General features: G+C 42.7%; 2 protein-coding genes and 1 long non-coding RNA gene across 3 annotated transcripts; 2 read left to right on the top strand and 1 right to left on the bottom strand.

Moving 5' to 3' along the window:
• The first annotated feature begins 979 nt into the window (after window positions 1-979).
• On the top strand, window positions 980-9,897 carry LOC113017741 (butyrophilin-like protein 2). Its single transcript, XM_080299347.1, has 6 exons — window positions 980-4,358; window positions 4,774-5,106; window positions 5,211-5,327; window positions 5,614-5,937; window positions 6,350-6,673; window positions 8,551-9,897. The coding sequence occupies exons 1-6, from the start codon at window positions 3,866-3,868 to the stop codon at window positions 8,946-8,948; spliced, it is 1,989 nt and encodes a 662-aa protein (XP_080155473.1). The 5' UTR covers window positions 980-3,865; the 3' UTR covers window positions 8,949-9,897.
• A 1,844-nt stretch (window positions 9,898-11,741) lies between these two features.
• Window positions 11,742-27,006, top strand: LOC145425888 (uncharacterized). The gene is made up of 11 exons (XM_080299346.1): window positions 11,742-12,417; window positions 12,721-13,068; window positions 13,856-14,188; window positions 14,266-14,373; window positions 14,510-14,830; window positions 15,252-15,578; window positions 15,906-16,229; window positions 17,447-17,773; window positions 18,020-18,340; window positions 22,204-22,530; window positions 25,208-27,006. Exons 1-11 carry the CDS (start codon window positions 12,381-12,383, stop codon window positions 25,297-25,299), a joined length of 2,865 nt encoding a protein of 954 aa, XP_080155472.1. The 5' UTR covers window positions 11,742-12,380; the 3' UTR covers window positions 25,300-27,006.
• LOC145426119 (uncharacterized) lies at window positions 19,975-21,749 on the bottom strand. Its single transcript, XR_013906878.1, has 3 exons — window positions 21,480-21,749; window positions 21,196-21,326; window positions 19,975-20,973 (listed from the first exon to the last, which is right to left on the bottom strand). It is a non-coding gene; the product is annotated as an uncharacterized LOC145426119 (long non-coding RNA).
• Window positions 27,007-27,633: the final 627 nt, after the last annotated feature.

Genomic DNA, 27,633 nt, shown 5'->3' with positions numbered 1-27,633 from the left:
AATAAAGGGATGACTAATGAAAGTGTCCTGTGAACTGAAGCTGTGCTGACACACTGAGGACAGACAGGACTCTGCATGCTGCGTTTACTGTCTGCTCAGGAAAGCAGAGCACCGCTGCACACAGAAGGGTTACTGTCTGCTGTATTCATCACAGAACACTTCTATCAAAATAATGTCATTGTTCAGAGTTTATTTCTAATTTTTGTATATTATCATTTCACAATAACCATTTACTGGCTCTTAAAAATTAAGAAATATAGCTGCAGTTTGAAATGAGGTCATACTTATTTCATCAGACATTTGAATATATTTCTCATGTTTTAAATTAGAAATAACACTTCTTTAAAAAGGTCCCAGTCAGCTTTCAGAGAGCTCACGCTGGGTCTGTGCAGCTGCACATGGCAGACTGCCACAGATCACCTCTGAGGAAAGAGGAGGTCGTTGAGCTTCCTCATAGTTTCACATCTGTTGATGAACTTTGTGTCGGCCAAAGTTCATCAACAGGTGTGAACCTATTAATTTCTGCTCTTCAATAGAGAAGAGATTTAAACTGTCACAAATTATGCCAGTTGCAAAGCACTGAGTAAAATGTTGGGACACACCTTCTCATTTAATGTTTTTCTAGGCTTTTTACCTCCTCTATGCTTCGTGGTGGGAACCATGCATGTAGAAACCATCTGTTCATATTCTCTGTGTCGCACAAAAACACCTGAGTTGATGTGAAGACTGAAGGTTTCTCCTGGTTGGGTTTGATTCTCATCCAGGTGTCTCTGGAACAGAAACCTGGGACCCTACAGAGTGCAATGATAGGTTACTACTACTTGGAGCATGCACACAAAATATAGTTAGGTACATACTGCATATGACTCCGTGGTTTCTTAAAGTTCCCGTAGCCATCAAGCTTTCAGTGTATTTCAGTCTCACATGTTGAACAGGTTTGAAAGGTTTTGCTCTTCAGTTTTTTTAATCTCGGTTTTGTTTTTACATTTCAGATTTAGTGTGTGGAGCCAAACCTCATGGCAGACTGTCAAAGACAACACCTAAGAAAGGGGAGACTGTTGAGTTTCCTCATAGTTTCACACCTGTTGATCAACTTTCTGTCAATCTTCAAATCCCTGCAGCTGTGTCAGCTGATCATATCCTGTCCTGTGATTGGCTGAGCTTCAGGCCTTCTCTCAGTCAAACTGGAAACAGGGATTGAGACAGTGTGAGGGTTTGTGGAGTGCCACAGTGCTGTAATGAATACTGTAGTGGAAGAAGTTCTTTCACACTCTTCATCCTGCTTTATGTCCATGATCTGCATGGAAACACGTCTATGGAGAGGAAATCCAACTGCTGAGGGTCACATCTGCATCATTGTGTGTGAGATCTTTGATCTGTGATCAAACATGAAGATGTTTGTGGTGTTTGTGATCCTCCTGCACGGTAAGTACACCTTCCTCTCTCTGCTCTCATCATCAGCTTTTCTTTCATCTCTCTCTCTTTAATGTGTTGAAGTGCAGCAGGAGGAGATTTCCATCAAACACTGGATTCTGATTCAGATCAAACTAACAATCCAAAGCAGCAACTTTCAAATCTCTGGATTCTTCTTGGTGCCTTTCAGATGAGCTCATGTTACAATCAGCTGCTGTGTGTGTTGTGCAGATCTCTCACCCTGCAGGCAGTCTATCTCCTTTAAGCCTGGATCCTCTACCAGAGGCCTGGGAGCTTGAGGGTCCTGCGCAGTATCTTAGCTGTTCCTAGGACTGCGCTCTTCTGGACAGAGATCTCCGATGTTGTTCCTGGGATCTGCTTGGGGCCACACACCTAGCTTGGGAGTCACCAGATCTACTCCTTCTATTACCACTGGGACCACTGTTACCTTCACCCTCCACATCTTCTCGAGCTCTTCTCTGAGCCCTTGGTACTTCAGGCTTTTCGTGTTCCTTCTTCCTGATGTTGCTGTCATTTGCTATCACTACATCTATCACTATGGCTGTTTTCTTCTGTTTGTCTACCACTACTATGTCTGGTTGGTTAGCCACCGCGATTTTGTCCGTCTGTACCTGGAAGTCCCAGAGGATCTTAGCTTGGTCATTCGCCACCACCCTTGGGGTCGTCTCCCATTTTGACCTCGGGATTTCCAGGCTGTACTCATCACAGATATTTCATCAGCTTGATGTCATCCATGTAGAGGAGGTGGCTGATGATTGCTCCACTCTGTAGTCGGTATCCACAGCCCGTCTTGTGTCTTGTCACTGATCTCACTGAGGGAGTTTAGGCTTTTGCAGAACACCAGTGGACAGAGCGTCTCCTTGGTAGATCCCACACTTGATGGTAACTTGTATTATTTCCTTGAAGTTGGCCTCTCGTGTTGTTTGCCACATTGCCACTGAATTCCACATAGACTCTTAGGGTCCTGTTAATCTTGTGTAGTTGTAGGCATTCCTGGATCAAAGTGTGGGGCACTGAGTCATAGGCTTTCTTGTAGTCAATCCAGGTTTTGCACAGGTTTGTCATTCTGGTGTTACAGTCTCGAATGACTGCTCTATCTTCCAGCTGCTGGAGTTTCAGTCCTCTGGTATTCTTGCCAGTCCCTTTCTGTGGCCCGCTCATGTACTGAGCCATGTGCCTGTTCATCTTAGCCGCTATGATGCCTGACAGGAGCTTCCATGTAGTATGTAGTACTGAGGCAGGTTATTGTCTGGTAGTTGGATGGGACCAGTCCCTTCTGGTGCTCCTTGGGGACTGTCTGGCCTTCAGTTAGCCAGCCACTCAGGGAGTGCAGCTTCTTGAGCAAGTCTGCATGAATCATGACAAGGCTTGATGCTCTCTGATTCTTCATGTTGGATAGCCTTTCCTGGTTGCCTGCCACAGTGGTGGTTACTTGTCACAGGTATGGGCAGCTTGCTGTATTTCTAAGCCATCCCTTTTTTCATCATGCCCTTCTGCCGCTCAGATAGTTGGCTAACTTCCCTCCTTGCTGCCTGGACCTTGGACTCTACTCTCTTTCTACATGAAGGGTACTGCTACTTTTGGCTGTTCATCTTATAGCTAAAAATCTCATTGATCACTGCCACGTGACATCCAGGCTTCCCCTCTCCACAATCCTTTTGCTCTATCTTACCAGTAGCTGTGATAGCAGTTGCTTCTTCCAGATGTTGGAACGCAGAACTACTGGTAACTTCGTTGTTGGTCTAAATGTTGGCTGTTCCATATGTCCTATATCCTTTTCATATAACCCTTTCCACTGGTTTTACCCATACGGAAAAGAAATAGTAAAAACTTATATGTGATTACTCATGAAAGTGGCCACTTTCGTGAGTAAATCATATAAGGCTTACGTGATTTACTCATGAAAGTGGCCACTTTCGCATTACTTTCATACATTGTTTTAGTAAGTATCCAAAACATACAAGTTTCATTATATAATTTTTCAAGGGATCTTATATCTGTTTTCACAGTTATATGCTTTTCATACAAGTTTCACACAAGACAGATACAAACTTTAAAAGATTTATATATATCTTTTCCATATGGGTTACTTGCATAGTAGCATTCCCAAAACCTCCCTATTCTCATCTCTTGTTCAAAAAAAGTCTATTAGTGTCTGATAAATATTCAAAATCAGTAGTTTATATATCAGCCCTTCTTCACAATTGGCAATACCATACATAGTCAGAGAATAGCATTAGGTTGCAATTGTGCATTAACTGATGTTTGTATAATTAACTGCTTGCTCAGTAAAAACTAAGTCATTATTTTTGAGAAGAGATTAATGTTTAGCTTAAAGGCAATGAAGTGAAGATGCTGCTGAGTTTACAGAATAATGTAGGCAGACCAGGAACCGAGACCTCTGCCATTTTCTGCAGATAACCCGCAGAAAATGGTTGGATGGATACCTGGTCATTTCTTTATGTTTAGGTTGTATTTGAGTGCAACACTTGTCTCTCTGGTGTCTGCAGTTGTGTGTTGGAGACCAGCTTTTGCATGCTGGGGCAAACTTTCTTTTTCCTTGTGTGTCCTTCCAGCTTTCCAGCATGTTTTTGCTGTGGTCGTGGAGGTGAATGAAGGTGCACTTTCCGTCTTGCTGCCTTGCCAGTACACAGGTGTCATGCCTGAGGACCCTATGTTGATGTGGACTCGCAATGATATTGATCCAAAATTTGTCCATGTGCAAGAAGAAGAAGGTCCAAATCTTGAAGAGCGAAACCAGCGTTACAGTGGACGTACATCAGTGAGGCCTGATGGTCTGGAAATGAAAGACTTCAGCCTCACTTTGACAAAACCCAAACTGACTGATAGTGGCAACTACACCTGCTCCATCAGTAATGGAAGGAATGAACGAAAACTGACAGACATACAGCTGCATGTCAAAGGTCAGCAGTCCAGTCTAACATCTTAAATAATAAAGCTGAATTATTTCTTCAGAATCTGAGAAGTAGAAGCAGAAATATGCAAAAAACTAAGAAACCAGGAAGGGGGGGGGGGGGGGGAGTGTTTGGAGATGCCTAACGGCTTTATACTTCATACTTTTTACACTTATGTTATTCTTTCCAGTTATTTTTTAAGCCTCTTAAATGTTTGAGTATGTATAAAAATGACTTATTTATAAACAGTTAATGAAAATGTTGTTAAATTCCTGTAAAGGTTGTACACTCCAATTACTCCATCATACTTATTACAAAGATTTAAAATATGATTTTTGTCCAACAGATGATGGAACTCACTCAATGCTAACAGTATCACTGCTGCTGCTTCTCTAGTTTATATTGTTATCTACTGTCCTTTCAGACCAGCAGGTGGAGGTGAAGGTGGAGGAAAGGTCAGAGTCTGTTCTCCTGCCCTGCAAAACAACACCTGACCTGCCTGAGAATGCAGCAGTGGAGTGGACTCGCTCTGACCGTGAACTCATGATGGTCCATGTGTATGTAAACAGAAGTGACCATCTTACAAAACAGGACAACCTTTACTGTGGTCGCACGAAGATGAACGAAGACCTGCTGAGAACTGGAGACCTCAGCCTGACCCTGGAATACCCCACAGAGAGAGACAGTGGAGGATACATCTGCACCATCTACAGGGACAAAGACATCCTGAGACAGAAAGTAGTGCTGCAGGTCAAAGGTCAGTGTTGTAGATAAACAACAGAGGTCTGTGGTAAAAATTATAATTCAAAAATCACATCTTTCTTTTCTTTTTTTTCTTTACCTTTGTTTATTTCTCCACAGAACAATTTCCAGCTTGGGCAGCAGCTGTCGTGGTCCTCCTGGTTCTCCTTCTTCTCCTGATTCTTGTTGTTGTTTCTGGAGGTCTTTTATTTCATTTTCAGCACTATTTCATGCCAGGTGAGCTTCAGATGTTCAGGCACATGAGATCTTCATGGTTTCTGTGCTGATGTGTGTGAGACATGGCCGACTGTGGAGGCTCAGTCTGTCTGTTCTTCTTCATCCAACATGTCTGCAGCGCTTTACAGGACACTGCAGACACTACCAAAGAACGAGTCAGGAACACATCAGGAACAAACTGAGACACAATCTGACTGAGACTAGAAGACAAGGAGGGGACAGGGAGGTCATGTGACCATCACAGCTGCTGCTGATGTCATCATGTTGTGCTTTGTTGTCCTCTAAGGTTACAAGGTGGAGGTGGATTCAGGGGTGGAGTCTGTCCAGCTGCCCTGCAAAACCACAGTTCGCCTGACTGAAGATACCAAAGTTGAGTGGACAAATATTAGTGGGAAGGTCCACGTGTATGAGAACGGCTCTGACCGGCCTGAAGAACAGAACAGTTGTTATCGAGACCGCACGAAAATGAAGAAAAATCTGCTGAAACCTGGAGACCTCACTCTGACCCTGAAACACCCCACAGACAAAGACTCAAACACCTACACCTGCACCATCTACAGCAGGGAGGGAAACATCCTGATGAGGAAACAAGTGGAGCTCCATGTCAGAGGTCAGCCTCATCACGATGATGGGTTCATTAGCAGTGAGGCAGCTATGTCAGTCCCCATAGATGGAGAGTAGTAGTACTACTACTACTACTACTACTACTACTACTACTACTACTACTACTACTAGTAGTAGTATTTAAAAGTAAAATAGGAAACAACCAGCCTCTACTTTCAAGATTAGGCTTAAACCTTTCCTTTCTGATAACGCTGGATCAGGTGACCCTGAATCCCTCCTTCGTCCTGGTTTGTGGGGGATTTCATCTGATGTGCTTAGAACTTTTCCACTTGTTTCACTCCCACTGGAATCAGTCAAATATGTTTTCACCATAAGTATTTCACTTCATCTGATTAAAGACGATGTGCTCAGTGCTGCTGCTGTCTGTTCGGCTCATGCTGTGTTTGTTGTTCTCTCAGTCCTGCAGGTGGAGGTTGAATCAGGGGTGGAGTCTGTCCAGCTGCCCTGCAAATCTACAGCTCATCTGCCTGAAAATTGTAAAGTGGAGTGGATGGATGGTGATGAAGATGAGGTCCACGTGTATCAGAACGGCTCTGACCAGCCTGAAGAACAGGACCAGGTTTACAGAGACCGAACGAAGATGAATGAAGACCTGCTGAAAACTGGAGACCTCAGTCTGACCCTGAAATACCCCACAGATGATGACAGAGGCATCTACACCTGCACCGTCTACAGGGAGGGAAACATCCTGCTGAAGAAACAAGTGGAGCTGAAAGTCAGAGGTCAGTGCTGTAGATACAGTTAGCAAACTAGCTAACCCTCTGATGACAGGGAAGGAGGGTGGGTGACCTTTCTCTCCTGCCACTCATCCAGGGGTACACTGAAGTACTCCCAAGCAAGCTCTTCCCAATAGGACTCATGCACAATTCCTGACTTTGGCACTACCATCACAGCCAAATCAACAGCTTTGCTTTCACACTCAGCTCTCTCTTTGTCACAACTGCCTGATACAGTGTCCACATCACTCCAGACGTGGCACCAGTCAGTCTTTTCCTATTTCTCTCATGAACAGAACCCACAAATACAATTCATCCCTGACCCACAGTGGGTACTCCACCATTATCCAGGTGGGAATCGTCTCAGCTTGTACACAGTGTTAACAGAGCCCCACTGTGCCCTCTGGGGTCACCTAATGATTTGCATAATGAGTCCCACTGTGGTAAGGACCCGCCACTGGATTTCATGGACTATAGGTTATTTTTATTTTTCGTTTTCGCAACTGTGGTTTAAAGTTCCAACACCAGTCACGTAGGAACAGCTGCTTGGAATGAGTTTCTGTATTTACCCGAGAAATCTGCCAACTTATCTAACTTTACCAAGCAGTAGTAGTGGAGAAGGGGGCATGCTGCAGCTCAGAATGATGCCCCCACACTGATGAGTCTATCCCAGTTACCATAGCCTGAAATGCAGGCTACACCCTCTAGATATCTTTAATAAATATATATTTTTTGTTTATGTAAACTTTTTGTGTGGACTCAGCACATTGTGCCAGTTCGTGACATGCCAGGGAATTGAAGGCTGTCAGCATCAGTCGAACAATGACAACTCGGTGAATGGCTGGACAAGCCCCGTGGGTCAAGGCCTGAGCAGGTTAAGTGTTCTCAGAGGAGCAGTGGTGTGCCTCATTCAGTCCAGGTTTCTGGACTTCTGCTATCATCAATATGCATATAGTAGAGATCACGGAAATATTTTACTGCTACTATTCATAACCATCATCATTACCATTACATTAATTATCATTTCATCAAAGCATTTATTCAATAGATTACACATGTTCTTAGTTAAGATTATTACACTTATCACAGAGAGCTTCTGTCTGGTAAAAGGCCAGAAGCGTCAACGGGCGGGTTGAGGCCGAGTGCATTTTGAGGTCGAGACACACACACAAACAGTAGTTAGACTCATGATTAGGTAAGACTTCAAATAATAGTTGCAAAAGCTGGTGATTGCGAAATTGTGTCTGCCTAAGGGACAGTTTGTTCCAGGAGATAAACAGAGTTAGAAGATTACCGGGAAGCGCCTGGCCTGCAGACGGAGAAGATGTCCTTTTAAATGTGTCAAAAGTCGTCAACAGAATGTGTGTGTTTTTGAAACTCGTGTATGTATTGTATCTTCTTGACGCATGACGGGGCGTCATTAAAATGCCCTGATGTTATAAAACAGTTTATTGTGCAGTTTTGAGGTGAGATTGATGCTGATGGTGCAGTGTTCATCTCCCCACGTGTGTGTTCATTAAAATCATTGTTTGACTGAAGCTCTTCTGGACCATTATTGTTTTTGTGCTCACCATCAATATTTGAACCCGTTTTTAACAATAACTTATAAACTGCTCTTAGTCTGGACCCTCACCCAGGACCAGTCTCTCTTAGTTTCCCTGAACCACCTTCCTTGGTTCAAGAAAACATTAAATTACATTACATTTAACATTTCCTGCAATGGACACCTTGACTCCCCTTCAAAGAAAGCTTTGACTCTGACCAGTTGACTTTAAGAAGCAGCCAGATCTGCTCAGGATTAAACAAACAGAAAATGACAATTCTGTCTCCATCATCATCTGTTACTGTCTGTGCAGCTCATGTTGTGTTTATTGTCCTCTTAGTCTGTCAGGTGGAGGTGGAATCAGGGGTGGAGTCTGTCCAGTTACTTTGCAAAACCACAGGAAACCTCCCTGAAGATGCTAAGGCGGAGTGGATGGACAGTGATACCGATAAGGTCCACGTGTATGAGAACGGCTCTGACCAGCCTGAAGAACAGCACCAGGTTTACAGAGGCCGAACGAAGATGAATGAAGACCTGCTGAAAACTGGAGACCTCAGTCTGACCCTGAGACACCCCACAGGCTGTGACACAAACACCTACACCTGCACCGTCTACAGCAGGGAGGGAAACATCCTGCTGAAGAAGCAAGTGGAGCTGAAATTTAGAGGTCAGTGCTGTAGATACAGGTCAAAGGTCAGATGTTGTAATCTTCTTATCTGTTTCCTGTCAGTTAAATAGTTGTGATCAGTACTGATGAGAAGTTAAAGGTCACATGGTAAAAGGAAGTCCATCACAGACAGTGGGTAACATCTCTGTTATAGACAAAGAGTCATCAGTCATCATCCTGTCCGTACAGCTGACAACATGAAGCTGTTTGTAGAGCTCTCACACCAGTTAAAGAGCCAGTCCAGCTGTGACAGCCAGATGTTACTGCAGCAAAATACACATACATGAAAGGATCAGGTGCAAATATGTGGAGGGAAATTCACACTTTATCTCCACATGTTATCACAAGATTAGTTTAAAAAACATTTTTATAAAGAAGTGACCAAATTGAAAATGCAACAGGAGAACTGAGACACTGTAACTGCTTCTCAAAACAAAGGACAAATAAATCTAATCAATGTTTCTTGATCTTAATGTGATGTTCTATGAAAAATGAAATAAGCAACAAGTCTTCTCAGTGATGACTCCTCAAAGATCTCCTGTTACCTTCTGATCAGATCTGCTTCTTTCCTTTAGCTTTCTCTACAACTGTGACACCTGCTGCTCTCTGTACAGCTCATGTTGTGTTTGTTGTCCTCTCAGTCTGTCAGGTGGAGGTGGAGGAGGGGGCGGAGTCTGTCCAGCTGCCCTTTAAAACCACACAAAACCTGCCTGAAGATGCTGAGGTGGAGTGGAAGAACGGGTTTTACAGGAAGGTCCACATATATCGGAACGGCTCTGACCAGCCTGAAGAACAGAGCCAAGTTTACAGAGACCGAACGAAGATGAATGAAGACCTGCTGAAAACTGGAGACCTCAGTCTGACCCTGAAACATCCCACAGAGAGAGACAGTGGGAGGTACAGCTGTGTGGTTAGAAGGAAGGGAAACATCCACAGAGGCAAAACTGTGCTGCTGAAAATCAAAGGTTTGTTGGTTTGTTTGTTTTTTGTTTATTTATTTGTTTGTCCCTGTCTGACTGTCTTGTGTCTCCTCTGCAGGGAGAGTTCAGGTCCAGGATCAAACAGGGGACATCAGGAACAGAAGCAGCTCCATTGATCCGACTCCTCTGATGGCTGATCAATCAGTTTGATCTGTGTGTTCTTTGATTATTGATCAGTGATGTCAGAGTGGAGTCAGTGTGATGTTGTTGTTGTGTGTTTGAGACTTTTAGTGTCCATGAAGGTCTCTGCTGCCGTAGATCCTCTGAACTGTGACAGAGGTCTCACTCTGGAGGAAACTCTCAGCACTTTCCAGCAGCTCCTCCATCATGGAGGACGTTCCCTCACTGTAACAGGTGGAGGAGAGAGGAGAGGAAGCACAGGTGAGGAAGAGGAGCGTCCTACAAACCACATGATCACATGACCAGAGGACAAGCATGTGCAGAAACACATTAAAGTTAGCCTGTAAACACGTTTGTGAATGCCACTGTAGATACCGGCACGGACTCATCTGTGGTGCAGCTGAAGACATTTGAGTCATGTTGTGTTTGCAGAACATGAACATATCAGGAAAGACTTCTTTGTCTCTGCTGCCTTGAGAAAACCTGGAGGAAACAGTTGGTTATCAACCGTCTCTGTTAAACTTCTTGTCTTGTTACTTTTTTCAGCTCTAAATCTTTGTGAAATCCACATACTGCAGTCAGAGATGTTATCAGATGATAATGATGGTCACACTCAGAGTTCAGAGTTTAATTTTTGTAACCTGTCCCATTAAAAATTATGATGCTCGAACGTTCGTCTTCTCTGGCTTCTAACTGGATTTCTGGAAGTTATTTCAAACATCATCAGTGATAACTGTTTCCTCCTGAACAGAGTTCATCCTGAGCATAATCCGATCACACAGGAAGCAGAACTGAGCTTCTGTGTGAGGGACGTTTGCTCGGAGTCATCGTGGTGATTCGAGCTGCCACAGGAAGTGCAGCTCTGCAGTTTCCTTTAATGAGTGATTGTTGTGTCAGAGGTGAAACTGACACAGCTCAGCCTCACTGTGACTGTTTAACACTGTGTTTAGTATTTGTGGTGAACATGTTTGTCCTTTTAGCTTTGGACTACATGTTTTTATGTGATGTGTCACTTTTTCGTTTCTGTGTTTGGTTACTGAAGGACGAGCCAGCAGCGGTGTGGCCTCCCTGCTGGTGGTTTCCTCCCTCCATGTTTCCTTTACTCCACATCACTCTGAAAGGTTTCCTTTACTGTGCAGCTCCGAGTGTGAAGCTGAAGTGTTTTGTGTTCCTGCTGAGTTACTGCTCCATCCAGCCTCTTTACTTTCTCTGATTTAATGCTGATTTGTGGCCAACATGGTGCTGCAGTCTTTTTGTGTGTTGTGTTTGTTTTATTGCACTGCATATCTTTTAGATAAAGTATTTATATTATTGAAACCGTCTCTTTTGTCTGTGTGGATTTTGCAAACTTGTGTAATTTATATTATTGAAATATTAAATCTTTCCTTGGATGACATCTAAACACCCGTGACCCCTCTGACCACACCAGGGTCGCAGCTTTCACCTCTTCCTGTCTCTCTGCAGCTCTGTGTTCATGTTCGTGTTCTAATCAGTGATTATACCCAAAGCACTTTAAACAACTTCACTCATTAATCCAAGCACGTTTTCCTCACCCTCTAACATCCACACTGTGATGCATCACGGAGCAACTTGGAGTTAGTGTCTTGCTGAAAGATATTTGCCATGCACACTGCAGGGAGTGAACCACCAGCCTTCCGAATAGCGGAGGACCTGCTCCACCACCTGAGCTACACCCCAACAGTGAGTCACATTCAGTGTGAGCAGCCAAACATGATGGCAGACTGCCACAGATCACTGCTGAGGAAAGAGGAGGCGTTCAGCTTCCTCATAGTTTCACACCTGCATGAAGCAGCCTCACCCTGACAGCTTCAAATCACTGTGTCAGCTGATCACTTCCTGTCCTGTGATTGGCTGAGCTTCAGGCCTTCTCTCAGTCAAACTGGAAACAGGGATTGAGACAGTGTGAGGGTTTGTGGAGTGCCACAGTGCTGTAATGAATACTGTAGTGGAAGAAGTTCTTTCACACTCTTCATCCTGGAGCTGCTTTATGTCCATGATCTGCATGGAAACACATCTATGGAGAGGAAATCCAGCTGCTGAGGGTCACATCTGCATCATTGTAGCTACAGTGGATGTTTCATGGTCAGGACTGGAGGCGGAGCTTTGTGCGTGTCAGGGTGAGGCCGCAGCAGCCGCCTCCAACCTGAGCGCTCGGGCGTGAAACTACGAGGAAAGCCGACGTCCTCCTCTTTCCTCAGAAGTGATCTGTGGCCGGCCGGACTTCATTCCACAGATGTGCTTTAACAAAGTGTGAAGCTGAACTCTGAGCTGTGACAGTGAAGCAGTGTGAGAGTGTCAGTAGATGATCAGCAGAGGAAAGTGAAGCTGCTGTGAGCTGATGTCCTGAAGGGCTTTTAAAGAGTCTCTGAGTTTGACAGGAACATGAAGATGTTTGTGGTGTTTGTGATCCTCCTGCATGGTAAGTACACCTTCCTCTCTCTCTCTCATCATCAGCTTTTCTTTCATCTCTCTCTCTTTAATGTGTTGAAGTGCAGCAGGAGGAGATCGTGCAGGTTTGTGCTTCCCGTCCTCTTTGAACCGAGCAGAAATTTTCCCGTGAATGCATCACAACATTCATTAACATTTCCCTTATAACTATGAGCATGTGTAACTACACTAACAGCAGAATACATCTACATTAAACATGTTCAGATTAAGCTGTGATTTCTTGCTGTAATCCACAGGTCACAGATAATTTGTTTGTCTGTTTATATGTCCTCAGTTTCCCAGCATGCCCTGGCTGTGTTGGTGGAGGTGAATGAGGGGGAAAGATCTGTCCTGCTGCCCTGTCAGTACTCAGGTTTACCACCTGTGGACCCCACAGTAACATGGACTCGCAACGATCTCAATCCCCAATCTGTCCACGTGAGACAAGAAGAAACCGATGATCTCAGAGGACAAAACCAGCGTTACAGCGGGCGCACATCGATGAGGCCTGATGCTCTGGACTCTGGAGACTTTAGCCTCACTCTGAAAAACCTCCAGCTGACTGACAGCGGAAAATACACCTGCACACTTAGCAATGAAAGAAATAAAGTTAGAGTGGGAGATGTACAGCTGCAGGTCAAAGGTCAGCAGTACAGTGTAACTCTGCCTGTAAGAAGCTGAAACAGCAGAAATCAAACAAATCAATGTTCATCCAAAGTGTCCTGATAGTCGTAACAGTCTAACAGTCACGGTCATGTTGAGTTAAAGCACTGTAACATGCTGGGGCTTGACACATTAATGATATCTCTTTACTGTTGTGAATTATAATTTTTTACCTTTTCTGGACAAACGTTAGTTCTAAAGATTGGTCCATTTTGAGTTCGGATCATTGAGTTCAGAAAATGTGGTTTTCATTTGAGGCCCTGTTCACCAAAAAGAGAAGGAAACTCTCAGGAATATTGGATTCAAATTCCCATAAAAAGATGATTTGTATTTGTTTGTTCGTGTGCAGAGCCTGCACTGATGACGTTTTCAGTAGGAAAAAGTAAAGCAAAGAAACAGAATTGAAGTTTTATGGGTGGTCACATAAAATATAAATATTTAAGCTTTTTTCCTGTTAAAATGAACTTTTCCTTCTCACTGTCACCAAGTGCTTGCTTAGATAGCATTGTTGCAGAGTGACCTCAGGTCAAGGTTGTTGTAATTTCAGGCTCTTTGACATCAGTGCTTCAAATCTTTACGTTCACTGAAAAAGAGCAATAAAGTAAATGTAGCTTTGAAACAGGAAGCAGTTATTATTTAACTTTTATTGTTGAAAAGTATGGTTCTTGTATACAATCACAATTGGCAAAACATACCCAGATTAGATCAGTGCTACGACTCCTATTGTCTGCTTCTGCAGCTGATGTTGTGGTTTATTGTCCTCACAGACCAGCAAGTGGTGGTTAAAGTGGAGGAAGGCTCAGACTCCGTCATCCTGCCCTGCAAAACAACACCTGACCTGCCTGAGGACACCACAGTGGAGTGGACTCGCTCTGACCGAGAACTCATGATGATCCATGTGTATCCAAACAGAAGTGACCACCTTAAGAACCAGGACGACCTTTACTGTGGTCGCACAAAGATGAACAAAGACCTGCTGAGAACTGGAGACCTCAGTCTGACCCTGAAATACCCCACAGAGAGAGACGGTGGAGGATACATCTGCACCATCTACAGGGACAAAGACATCCTGAGACAGAAAGTAGTGCTGAAGGTCAAAGGTCAGTGATGATGCCACAGGTCAAAGGTCAGAGATGTAGATACAGGTCAGAGGTCATATTTTTATGTTTCTGTACAGAACCATTTCCATCCTGGGCGAAAGCTGTTCTTGTGCTCCTGTTTCTCCTGGTTCTTCTTGTGGTTTCTGGAGGTCTCATATATTATTTCCGACAGTATTTCATGTCAGGTGAGTGTCTCCTACTACACTACCCATAATGCCGATGGTTAGCAGGTGTCCTCTGGTGGCTCCTTGACTGTGGCTCACACAAACTTGTTCACAGCTGCTGCTGACGTCATCATGTTGTCCTTTGTTGTCCTCAAAGGTTACAAGGTGGAGGTGGATTCAGAGGTGGAGTCTGTCCAGCTGCCCTGCAAAACCACAGTTTGCCTGTCTAAAGACGCTAAAGTGGAGTGGAAGGACATGAAAGACAGGAAGGTCCACGTGTATAAGAACGGCTCTGACCAGAATGAAGAACAGCACCAGGTTTACAGAGGCCGAACGGAGATGAAGAGGAAATGGCTGAAAACTGGAGACCTCAGTCTGACCCTGAAACATCCCAAAGAGAGTGACACCTACACCTGCACCGTCTACAGCCGGAGGCAAAAGATTCTGATGAAGAAGGAAGTGCTGCTCACTGTCAGAGGTCAGTTCTGTAGATACAGGTCAAAGGTCAGATTCATTGTAATAGTGTGCCAAGTATCAGTTGGCTCAAAGCTCCTCCGTTCCTTCAATACACAGACTTTTTCATGTCCCATCTATAGTCGGTCATTTCTGAGACTGGAACCAGTCAGAACAGATTTTACTGGAAATATTTTAACTTATCCAGTCAACAAAAATCATTTTAGTGCTCATGCTGTCCTCACTAAAGTTTGTTTAGAGACAACATAATTTTAGCTATTGTTCCCAGCACCTTATCGTCAAAGAAACAGGCTGCTTGTTGTGATTCAACGATGGAAATAAATTCTCTCTCTCTTTTTGTACAACTGTACAAAGAAAAGGAATACAAAATACATAATAAAGAGAATAACATTGCTCTAGTAAAAGATACTTTGTTGTCATCTCAGGTGATAAGGTGGAGGTGGATTCAGGGGTGGAGTCTGTCCAGCTGATCTGCAAAACCACAGTTTTCCTGCCTAAAGACGCTAAAGTGGAGTGGAAGGACATGAAAAACAGGAAGGTCCACGTGTATGAGAACGGCTCTGACCAGCCTGAAGAACAGCACCAGGATTACAGAGGACGAACGAAGATGAATGAAGACCTGCTGAGAACTGGAGACCTCAGTCTGACCCTGAAACAGCCCACAGGCTGTGACACAAACACCTACACTTGTACGCTCTACAATCAGCAGGGAAACATCCTGATGAAGAAGGAAGTGCTGCTCACTGTCAGAGGTCAGTTCTGTAGATATAGGTCAAAGGTCAGTGTTTATTTAAAATGATCTGATTAGTTAAATGTCAAAGAATCTAACAGATGTAACCAGTTTGAACAGGTGACTGTTGTCATTTTTATATTATTAGCTTTAACAGTGTAGTCCCATCCCATCAGGTGTCAATTACACACAAATAAAAATAAGAGCGTTTTCTTCTCTCTGCCTGCTTCTGCTCATCGTCATCAAATGTGTCCAGTCAGAATGGATTTTACTGGAAAAGTTATCCAGTCAAATAAAACATTCTCAATGCTGCTGCTCATGTCATCGTGTTGTGCTTTGTTTCTCTCAGTTCACAAGGTGGAGGTGGATTCAGGCAGGGAGTCTGTCCAGCTGCCCTGCAAAACCTTAGTTCAAGTGTCTAAAGACATCAAGGTGGTGTGGAAGGACAAATATGGAAAGGTCCACGTGTATGAGAACGGCTCTGACCGGCCTGAAGAACAGGAACAGGATTACAGAGGCCGAACGAAGATGAATGAAGACCTGCTGAAAACTGGAGACCTCAGTCTGACCCTGAAATACCCCACAGAGAGAGACAACTCCACCTACACCTGCACCGTCTACAGCAGGGAGGGAAACATCCTGATGAAGAAAGAAGTGGAGCTGAAAGTCAGAGGTCAGTGGTGTAGTTACAGGTCTGAGGTTTGAATTTTGCTTTCTAAGTAGTTGTGATGAGTAGAAATAAAAAGCTAACTGAAGGCAAAACTGGTTCCCAGTGAAGGAGCCAAAGTGAACTGACTGATTATGGAATTTTAAAGTGGCCCTAAATTAATATGAAGATAAGAAGATAACTCTTTATTGTCATTGCATAGTCGCACAACACAACACGATACGACACATCACAACGCAACACAACACAGTATAATAACTTAGTAATAAAAAAGAAGAATACATGTATTTGTATTGCACTGTATATGCTGTGTGGGAGGAAAATAAATGATTATTTAAAGAAGAGCAAAGTGACTTGAGCCCCCTTCACAGTTGCCTGCCAACCTTCACATTTGGCAAAAAGTTCTTCAGTGACAAGAGCCCTCAATTTCCTGTCCCCAACAGAGAACTTATCCCCACCCCAGATTACTCTGAAAATAAGGCTAAACTATTTTATTCTCTTTTGTACAGCATTTTATTTTATTTTATTCTATTCTACTGTTTTTCGTAATTTTTGCTGCCCTTAACTTTGTATTGTCCGCTTTGTGCCGTGACCATACTGGGACTGATAAAGGTTTATCTTATCTTATCTATGCAAATAGTGCTTGAAGTAAGAACTTAAACTCAGACAGACACTCACCTAACTTAACTGGGAAGTTGTATTTTCCAAGGTAACATTATTCTAGACACCTACAAGTGAAATATTCAAAAATGAAATATTGCCAATTCCAAGCTTCCATTTTCTGAGATCACAGAAAGGCCACACTTGTTTTGTTTCCCTAAAAGTGCCACTGCACACTCACACCAGCTACAAAACCAACAAGGATGCCTGGCACTAGAGCTTCTTCTTCTTCTTCTTCAGTTTAACGGCAGCTTGCATCCAAAACTGTTGCATTACTGCCACCTCCTGGCTGTTAATCGTCCGTCATTCCTGAATCCTCAGATCCTCTTTGGCACTAGAGCTCACCTTTCTTTAGTCTTAAGTAGCTCTAATTGCTGATTAAAGTCAGCTGAACAAAACAGGGTGGTATCAAAGGCAGGAGAGACCCACATGAGGTCAATTTTACAAGAGCTCCTGCAATGACTGCAACATTTTTCTTTAGCTTTTTCTGCATCTGTTAAACTGTCGAAACTAAGCAGCACAAGGTCACAAGAGGTCATGCTGTATATTTCTCATCCCCTCAGACTGTCATGTAGATGTAGAGGAGGGGGTGGAGTCTGCAAAGCTGCCTTTCCAAACCACAGCTGAGCTTCCTGAAAAGGCCACAGTGAAGTGGGAACGATATAAACCAGAATACATGATGGTGCACATGTGTCAGAGTGGATCTGACCAGCCTTACAAACAGCACCAGGTTTACAGAGACCGAACAAGAGTGAATGAAGACCTGCTGAAAACTGGAGACCTCAGTCTGACCCTGAAACAGCCCACAGAGAGAGACAGTGGAGAATACAGCTGTGTGGTCATCAGTGGGGACATCTGGAGGAAGAAAACAGTGCTGCTCACAGTCACAGGTTTGTTTGTGTCTTTACTCTGATATGTAAGTTAATGCACCGTTAAATGGTTGTTACGAGTTCATCTGCAGATTAATTAAAGAAAGAAACAATAATTTAACATAACTAATAGTGCAATCAAGAGACTCGTTGTCTCCTTCATTCCCGCCAGCAGACAATAGCATTTTCCAAACATGAAACCTCTCCAAAACAGCTTAAACTGTTGTCATGTTTAAGTTATAAGTTTGTGCTTTTCTGTCTTCTCAGTCCAAAAACTGGAGGTGGATTCAGGGGTGGAGCCTGTCAAGCTGCCTTTTAAAACCACAGGAAACCTGCCTGAAGACACTAAAGTGGAGTGGAAGGGTAAATACGGAAAGGTCCACGTGTATGAGAACGGCTCTGACCAGCCTGAAGAACAGGACCAGGCTTACAGAGGCCGAACGGAGATGAATGAAGACCTGCTGAAAACTGGAGACCTCAGTCTGACCCTGAAACACCCCACAGATGGAGACACACAAGTCTACACCTGCACCGTCTACAGGGAGGGAAACATCCTGCTGAAGAAGGAAGTGCAGCTGAAAGTCAGAGGTCAGTGCTGTAGATACAGGTCAGAGGTTTGCATCATCTAATTTTCTGCTTCCAGTCAGTAGTGTATTTTGTATTAGTATCCACCCGTTCATTCTCTTATCCTTGTCAGGGTTACGGGGGGGTTGGAGACCATCCAGCTACCACAGAGCGGACAGGTCACCTAACACATAGAGACAGACAGACGTTCATTCGCACTCACACTCACACCTTTGAGCAGTTTAGAATGACCAATGATCTAACGGCACTAACTGCATGGAGGAACCCGGAGAGAACCCACACTCAGGGTTCCCACACTGGAATCAAACTCAGGACCTTCTTACTGTGAGGCCTGCTGTTAAATGATTTCTACTATATTCATTTAAAGCTGCCTGAGGGTGAAAGCGGTTTCCCACTGAAATGTCTCTGATTGAGTTTGGGGCCAAAGGGAGCTGACTGATGGTAGCATTTTAAAATGCTACCTCAAAAATGTATGCTAAAAATATCTTACAAAAAATCTTTAACACTTTTTTGTTGAGACAAACTCATGAAAGCAGAGACGTTAAAGTTTGGTTATTGTGCTGTGAAAAAACTCGTTCCTCTTCTTGATTATTTTTCCATATTGCATGTTCGCCCCACTCAGATAATCAGTTTATAATATTAGATAAGGATAAGTTGACTAAATACAAAACACAGTTTTTAAATGATGATTTCATTTATTTTGGGCAAAAGATGATCCAAACCCACCTGTATGAAAACACATGTTTGGAAAGCTGAGTTCACTTTCACTATCCACACTCAGGTGTGGCCACATTATTGCCAGAATCAAGAAATTCACTAAATAGAAATCATCTGAAAACAGACCTGAAAAGCAACACATCAGGTCACTATTTACCACAAACCACAGATATTATCCACAAAAGGAGAAACTGTGGAACATGGTGAACCTTCCTATGAGCCGGCCAAAGTGACCCCAAAAGCTCAACAGCTCATTAACTCCAAAGAACTGCAGGCCTCACTTCCCAAAGGTGAGGTCAGAGTTCATGACCCCACTATAAGAAAGAGATTGAGCAAAAATGGCCTGCATGGCAGCATTTCAAGATAAAAACCACTGCTGAGCAAAAAGAAAAAGGTTTGCATCACATTTTCTGTGAAACATCAAACTCGGTAGAGGAATACGCTGATGAGACCAAAGCTGGACGTTTTGTAAGGTTTGAGTCCTCTTACATCTGCATCAGTCTAACAGCGTTTAACTAAGAGAACTCAGCAGCAGTCAGACATCCAGAACACAGCAGGAAGTTCACCTCTGAACAACTCAGAAAGACCAAAATGGAGGTACTGGAGTGCCCTAGTTGACTCCAGTCTCAGAGAGTAGCGCGTTACTGTAATCCGATTACAGTACGCGTACAGTAATTCTGCAGGTAGTGAAGCAAAATTCCTCTGCTGTGCTTTAATGACTCATCAAAAGTTATGAAAAACACTTAATTATGTTTATTTTCATGTTAGTTAAGGCAAGTTTGGATATCTCGGGCTTCACTATCACATAATATCATAATACATTTTATTTTATTAAAGACCCTCAAGGTCACTTTACATTAGTACAAGAAAATCATAATGAAGGGTATGCAATTTTGAATACATGAGTTTTAAGATGCGATTTAAAAGTGGTATTAAGTATATCAAATATATTAACCCTCTCAGGCTCAAATTAAGTTTTTGTTGCTGATGCACAAAAGAATACCTGCAGTGGTACTTCTGAGTAAAACAACTCATAAAATATGCATGTGGGTAATCGGGGTGTGAGCCTTTACTTGTTGCAAATCTGCAACGCCGGCCTGGAGAGGGTTAAAATATGTTTGATGAAGTGAAACTTTTAAGTGTGAACACAGGGTGACAGTGGGACATCAGTAGGGGTCAAACAGTTTTTCACATCACTATAATTTCTATTAGCAGTGCTTCTCTCCTGTGGATTTTTTTCCTCTGATGTTCAGGTAAAGATTTGTGTTTGTTTGAGCGACAGGTGTAGCTGAGACAGAATGATCATAGATCAAATTTGAGCTTTCAGTTTTTTTCCTAAACTCCTTAAAAAGTGATTATAAATCAGCGTGTGATCATTTGTAGAAGGTGGTTTGTTTTAAGAGTTTCAGTCTGTATTTAAAGTTCATCACAGCACCAAAGCAGCACTGGTGAAAGATAAAAATGATCTTATTATGGTTTCTGAAAGTGGAGTCATCTCTGTGCTGGTCCTTATCGTAGCAACTGATGCTGCCGACCACAGCATTAGATTACAGATGCTAGAATGCAACATTTGTATTAAAGGAAATTGTCACGGCGCGGGCTGTGCAGGGCGGATTGGACTCAAACAGATTAAACACCGACACCGGATGAACGTGGCAAGAATTTATTACAACAAGTGAAAAAAACGTGAATACACACTAATATGGAGTTTAGTGGCTATATACAGGTGGAGTGAAATAGTGACTGAGTGAAAACTGTGATTAAAAACACTTGGGCTGGGGGAGTATATACAAAGGTTAGGGCAGATGCACACACTGTGAGCTGGGACTGCTATGACTGACACAAAATGGTTGGCAAAAGTGACCAGCAACCAGACTGTGTAAGCGGTGACAGTTTGCAGGCGTGGTCTGTGGATTTAGCTGAAGACAGAGCAAAAGATTAGCACAAATACTAACAATCGGCAACAGACATGAACGGATTAGCACTAATGGTGATTAGCAGACGTTCAGGCGACGAGTGGTTGTGAGCGCTGGTCTTAAATATTGCCGACATAATCAGCCTCAGGTGCAGCTCCCAGGTGGAATGAAGGTCTCCACCCAGAGGAGGAGCCCTAGAGCACAGCAAACAAGCATGCCACTCACCTGGACCATGACAGGATATAGTTTAAATTATAGACTTCTGACAGATTCCAATATGTCCGTGTGTGAGCAGTCTTCTTCACACATTAAAGTGTGTGGTGGAATCAACACTGTTTATGTCACGCATCCCACCCCTAAGAAATATTATAAAACACTGCATAAAGGTCATGAAGGCCTGGATGACCTCTTCCTGTTTACAAATTCAGAGAAACTGAAGTTATTACATTTGGACCTCACACTCTCAGAAACGTGGTTTTGGATACAATAATCACTTTTGATAGCATTACCTGTTTCTGCGTGTAACCTTTCAGTCAGTGTTGGGAAATGGAGGCAGGTGTGTTCATGAATGATCAGGCTCCATTATATCTTCGAAACCTTACAGTATCGTATTACCACACTCAGGTTTATGGGGACCAGTCCGGGGTAGATGCAGACTAGTCAACGGTCCAGCGATGAGTAGCACAGAACCGCTCTCTTAAATAGAGCTCAGGATCCTGAAAATCAGTGATTGAGAACAGGTGTGTGGGCCAGAGGCGCGAGCCCCTGATGAGGACCGCCCAGGCAGAGGAGCGAGAGACAACACATAAAAACCCCCAAAACAAAACACATTGCCCAGTGCAGGGACCATACCAGCAGGCTAACATGTGATTCCCAGAGTTTCTAAAAGTGGAAGACAACGTTTAGTTGTAAATGAATATGAACTTCCACTGCCTGTCTGCTTCACTTTGTGGCCTCGTAAAGAACAACTAATATGTTCAACTAATCTGAACATATTAGCTGTAAAGTCTCTCTCCCATTAAATCGGCTGTCAGTTTGCATTCAGGACACAAGGGTGTTTTTTTTTTTAAAAACTGGATTTGAACTGAATTAAAAATATTTCTGCCTCTTTTATTTTTTATTCTGAGATCTGCTTCTGTTCTAAAGATTTCTCTACAACTGTGAAACTGTGAAAACCATCTGTTGCCTTCTATAGAGGTCATGTTGTGTGTGTTGTCTTTTTTGTCCACTCAGACTGTCATGTAGAAGTAGAGGAGGGGGTGGAGTTTGCAAAGCTGCCTTTCCAAACCACAGCTGAGCTTCCTGAAAAGGCCACAGTGAAGTGGGAACGATATAAACCAGAATACATGATGGTGCACATGTGTCAGAGTGGATCTGACCAGCCTCACAAACAGCACCAGGTTTACAGAGACCGAACAAGAGTGAATGAAGACCTGCTGAAAACTGGAGACCTCAGTCTGACCCTGAAACAGCCCACAGAGAGAGACAGTGGAGAATACAGCTGTGTGGTCATCAGTGGGGACATCTGGAGGAAACAAACAGTGCTGCTCACAGTCACAGGTTTGTTTGTGTCTTTACTCTGATATGTAAGTTAATGCACCGTTAAATGGCTGTTACGATTTCAGAATAATTAAAGAAAGAAATGCAACCATAGAAAAATTAGCATTAACAGAGCAATAACGACAGATGTTCATGAGTCAGTATTTGAGTAGTGAGGGAGGGGCTTTAGTGCTGGTATTTTTCAGTATGATGATATGAGGTTAGAAGCTCCGGCTCGTTTTCTGTCTTGCCCATCAGAAGATGTTCTGTTTTTGGTGTGACTGGGCTTCCTATGAGGGCTCATGACTCTCGTTCACCACCATTTGGTGTAGAGCTCCTGTAGATGGGGTGGTTTTGTAATCCTTTCACCTGAGCTGACAAGCCTCAGCTGGTGCTGCTCGTTTTTTAGGCTATGGGTGCTAAACATTAGAGTTTAAGTGTACTCAGTTTAGGCAGAAGCCCAACAGAGAAAGTTAAACCACAGATAACCACAGTAAACATACTCAGTATGGGATTTCACTAAGGTCAATAAATCCTGACTGTGATGAACTTTGCTGATATTATATCTTCCTGGGTCCTGTACTACAAAGCAAGGTCAGCATCCAGTTCCATCAGTGTAATAGAGATTTAGCAACAGCTAAAAGAAATAAAAGCCTGTGTACAGTTTCAAAAACCTTAAATTAATAAACACTTAGTTGTGACAAGGCGATGCACAGTTGGTGCTTCGCTCAGTGGTTTCAGTAAAGTATGGCTGAACCTGCACATATAGAACATATTCCGCCAGCACAGGATCTGTGATGCTTTTAAAACATGCTGGAAATAAAAGAATCACTGAAAACATGACGGTTCCAAGTGATTTTAAAACAAAACTCTGAAAATAACCAGCAGTTTGAGTTGTTGTTGTCTCAGCTGCAGACTCGCTGCTGTTCGAAGGTTTGAGAGATTTTGCTGTAAGGGTCTGTGTTGAACAGCAGAGCTGGAAAACATCCTCCAGCCTAACAGTCATAAACAGGATTGATGTCCACAACCAAGGCGTTTGACTTTATCCAGTCGAGCTTGAGAGAGATCATTCGGCTTCATTGAGCTGTACTGTGGTTTTGATAGAATCTTTTTTCCCCCATAATATTTTCTTTGCCTGTTGCAAGCCATTATCACAGGGTAGCATGCAAAGTTCCCTTATACTATTAGTTAAAAACTGAAGTTCCTTTAAGTCCATACATTTTAAATGTCTCATGTAGACTGTCACAGTCCATTCCCTATCGGTTTGTTTGCAAAAGAAGAAGAAGAAGAAGAAGAGTACTCGCAAGCTGGAATATTAAACAAATTATTAAACTGAAAATATCATTTTAGCTTGTTGTTATTTTCCTGCTTGTTTGTTATGTTTTTCAACAACAAAGATGGCATTAATCTGCTTCCCACTAGCATTCACATAAAATTGTAATGATGATTATATTAATGGGGCTTTAAAAGCGATTTGACTGCATCCCAGTGTTTATTAAACCACTTTAGAATTTGTCTAGCGGTGTGAAGGGACATATTAGCATCAAACAATATTGGGCCATAATGAGGGAATACTGTTTGGACCATAGGATACATCTGGTCCTATAAAATGGTCTCATATTCTTTGGTAGCTACTCATAATGCACTGCAATCATGGGACCTATTGTCTCATGAGCTGGATGTCTATACTATTATAGGACCCCTGCCATCCTGTTAAACAGTCTGCAACAGTCATTGCATTTTGAATGCAGTCTTTTATTTTCTCCAGACTGAAGCTCATTTAGACTTAGAGAAATGACCAAAAGAAAATCATTTTACTGTCTTTCAGTTATTCAGAGGTTGTTTGTGTGTGTGTGTGTGTGTGTGTTTTAGTTCTGCTTGCTTTGTTAAAACATAATTAATATAACAGCATAGTAATTTTCAGTGCAGCACTTATTCTCCAAGCTGTTCTATGTCTATAAATATGTGAAACTGAATTTCAAAACAAATATATATTACTTATATATTTTATTTGCTTTTAATGTGTGTAAAATGTAACTCAGCTTTAATTTGTTATCGATGTAAGTCATGATTTTATTATCAAGTACAATATTTGTAGGCTTTTAAAATTAAAACCCAAACATTGAGTATTTAAAAAAATAAAAACATTACCTGCCTTTTTTTTATGGCAAAATGACAAAAAAAAAAAAAAGGTTTGAGAGTAAAGAGGAAATATAAAACCTGAATTCAAACATCCGCTCAGTCTGTGTACAAACAGTAATGCAGTGTAGGTGTCCTGTTTTAGGATTTTACTTTAACGCCTACTGAATATTTTAATTGTTTCAGAAATCTAAGGTTCTACCTGTTATTAATACTCACCAGGGAAACACAAAGACATCATAACTCTATGAATCATGCATCAAAACTATGAACTATAACCAAACAAAGACTGTTGAATAAGGAGAATGACACAGTGATGAAGTAGATTAAGTGTGCATAGACCAGCAGGATGATGGTCAATAGTGCTTCTGTGCTCTGCTCCTCAGACTGTGGCTCAACCCAGCTCACTGTCATCTGGGCTTCCCAGAACTCTGGAGTTAGCACATCTCCTGTGTTATTGAAAACTCTCTGCAGGACCTCACTGGACCAGTTTTCACTGATTATGTCTGAGGAAGGAAGCGAGTTTTGTGTGTCTGACTGTGTTGTGTCTCCTCTGCAGGGAGAGTTCAGGTCCAGGATCAAACAGGGGACATCAGGAACAGAAGCAGCTCCATTGATCCGACTCCTCTGATGGCTGATCAATCAGTTTGATCTGTGTGTTCTTTGATTATTGATCAGTGATGTCAGAGTGGAGTCAGTGTGATGTTGTTGTTGTGTGTTTGAGACTTTTAGTGTCCATGAAGGTCTCTGCTGCCGTAGATCCTCTGAACTGTGACAGAGGTCTCACTCTGGAGGAAACTCTCAGCACTTTCCAGCAGCTCCTCCATCATGGAGGACGTTCCCTCACTGTAACAGGTGGAGGAGAGAGGAGAGGAAGCACAGGTGGATTCTCTGAGGAAGAGGAGCGTTCCTACAACCACATGATCACATGACCAGAGGGGCGTGGCCTTCAGTGGTAGTAATAAAAGAACAGTGCACATGTTCCACTTTGAAGGCTCATCTCCAACAAAGCTGACCTGCGATCACTTTGACTCAGTATGATGGATTGTTTGGATTGTTTGTAAGGACGGGAACTGATGAGAATTTAGTGATTCAAATTCCTTATCGATTCTCATTGGCTCCACTTTGAGAGTCACCACCATGTCAAAGCAGCTTATCAAAGACATTACATTCATGCATATTAAATACATGCTGTGGGCCAAATGTTTGTGCATGTGGGAGGTGTTTCCCATCTTTGTTGTGATGAGTGTTTACTCAAAAAAAGTAAGTTAAAAACATTATTACACCTAATACACAGAAGACTTTTCTTGAAAGTAACACAGTACGTTACTTAATTACTCTAAGGTAAAACAGCAACAGTTTGGGTTTTCCTCCTTTGACACAGAAACTAAAACTGAAATCAAAATTCAAATTCAAATTCAAATGTTTTTTTTTTATTTGTCACGTACACAGTCATACACAGTACGATATGTAGTGAAATGCTTGGACAACTGCTCGTGACCTAAAGAAAACAAAAAAAGGAAAAGGCTATGAATAAGATAGGAAATAAATATGAAAAATTAAAAAGGGTAAATTTAACTAGGAAGGAATAAAATATAATAAATCAATAACTGATAAGGTCCAATTGGATTACTGGGACTCTTGATTCCCATCCCTAAGCATTTGTAGGGATGGAGTGGGGGAACTGTGTAGGCCCCACAGAGTGGTACTTTACCTTTAGTGTGCCATTAGACTGGACTTCTATAAGCTCTAACTGCTTGTTCACAGGTGCTTTTTCCATTTCTGTTACGGAGCAGTTCAAAACTAGCCATGAGAAGATCAACAGGATGATATGAAACAACAAGGCAAAGGAGAATTATTTGTCATGGTCCTGGGTCATTTAGACCCAGTGTTCCCTGATTTCTCGTGTTTCTTTATCATGTTGAGTTCATTTGTTATTCTAGGAGTTATTCTATGGTTCATAAGTTGTTCAGTTTAGTTTATTGCCTTTCCCCTCGTGTCTTTACGCCCTGTGTCTCCCTGTGTGTAGAGTTCTGGTTCCTGTTTACACTCCTTGTGCTTTATTCCATGTTTCCCCAGCCCATCATGTCTGTGCTCTCCCTGATGCTCCTCAGTGTTCTCTCTCCCCCTACAGTCTGCGTCTCTGTGTATTTCCTGTTTTACTTTGAAGGTCTGTGTCTTACCTCAGTGTATTCTGCTTTGCTTCCTTGTCTCGTTGTGCCCAATCAGTTCCAGCTGTGTTGGCACCTGTTGCACATTTCCTCATGTTCCTGTCTGTGTTTTTATAGTGTGTGTCATCTCGTGCTTGTTGCTGGTTCGTCTGTCACCACCTTATGAATAAAACTCACTTGTATCTCAGCCGTGCCTGCATCTTGGGTCCTAACTCACAACCTCCATGACATTATTAGAAGAAAAGAATGGTAACAGCAGAGGCTGATCCCTATCAGTCCAATGAATGGTCACTTTATTTTCAGGACTTAGGGTTACCATTTACTCAAAGCATGTTTGTAGGGCGGTGCTCACATTCAGACGCTGTCAGACTCGGAGCCATGGCTCTGTGGTACATGCACACACCTCTGCCATTCAAAGATTCTTTGTATAGAGCTTATTTCATTCAACACTCAACTGTAAATTTGGTCTTTTTCAATGTTGCATTCAGTTTATATTTTTACATCTCACAGCGCTGCATTCACACCTGTAAAGGGTAACAATGTAACAGATGTGTAACAGTGAGCTGTGCCGGAAACAGAAGTATAAAGCTCGTCTTTGATTCCAGCTGTGCTGCCGTGTAATTACAGCAGAGATGTCTGCGATATGTAATCTGTGTAAGGTAGCAGCAGCCCTACAACGTGGAACTACAACAGTTACATATGCTGGAATTATTACTTTCTGGTATGCAGTGCTGAGACCACACCATCATATTTTCTAATGTTGTTTTTCTTCCAGCTGCTACCAAAGCCATCAGCTCCTTGTTGCTGCTTTCAA

The sequence above is a fragment of the Astatotilapia calliptera genome, chromosome 3, assembly GCF_964374335.1.
Source record: "Astatotilapia calliptera chromosome 3, fAstCal68.1, whole genome shotgun sequence".
Taxonomy (NCBI): Eukaryota; Metazoa; Chordata; class Actinopteri; order Cichliformes; family Cichlidae; genus Astatotilapia; species Astatotilapia calliptera.
This window is presented reverse-complemented; position numbering and strand designations above follow the sequence as displayed.

Excerpts from the sequence above, each read along its gene's own strand:
- LOC113017741 (XM_080299347.1), top strand. The coding sequence starts at position 3,866 with ATGGTTGGATGGATACCTGGTCATTTCTTTATGTTTAGGTTGTATTTG. Across the intron at positions 5,107-5,210 it reads AGTAGTGCTGCAGGTCAAAG|AACAATTTCCAGCTTGGGCA; the intron begins GTCAGTGTTGTA and ends ATTTCTCCACAG. Across the intron at positions 6,674-8,550 it reads AGTGGAGCTGAAAGTCAGAG|TCTGTCAGGTGGAGGTGGAA; the intron begins GTCAGTGCTGTA and ends TTGTCCTCTTAG.
- LOC145425888 (XM_080299346.1), top strand. The coding sequence starts at position 12,381 with ATGAAGATGTTTGTGGTGTTTGTGATCCTCCTGCATG. Across the intron at positions 14,374-14,509 it reads CCGACAGTATTTCATGTCAG|GTTACAAGGTGGAGGTGGAT; the intron begins GTGAGTGTCTCC and ends TTGTCCTCAAAG. Across the intron at positions 22,531-25,207 it reads AGTGCTGCTCACAGTCACAG|GGAGAGTTCAGGTCCAGGAT; the intron begins GTTTGTTTGTGT and ends TCTCCTCTGCAG.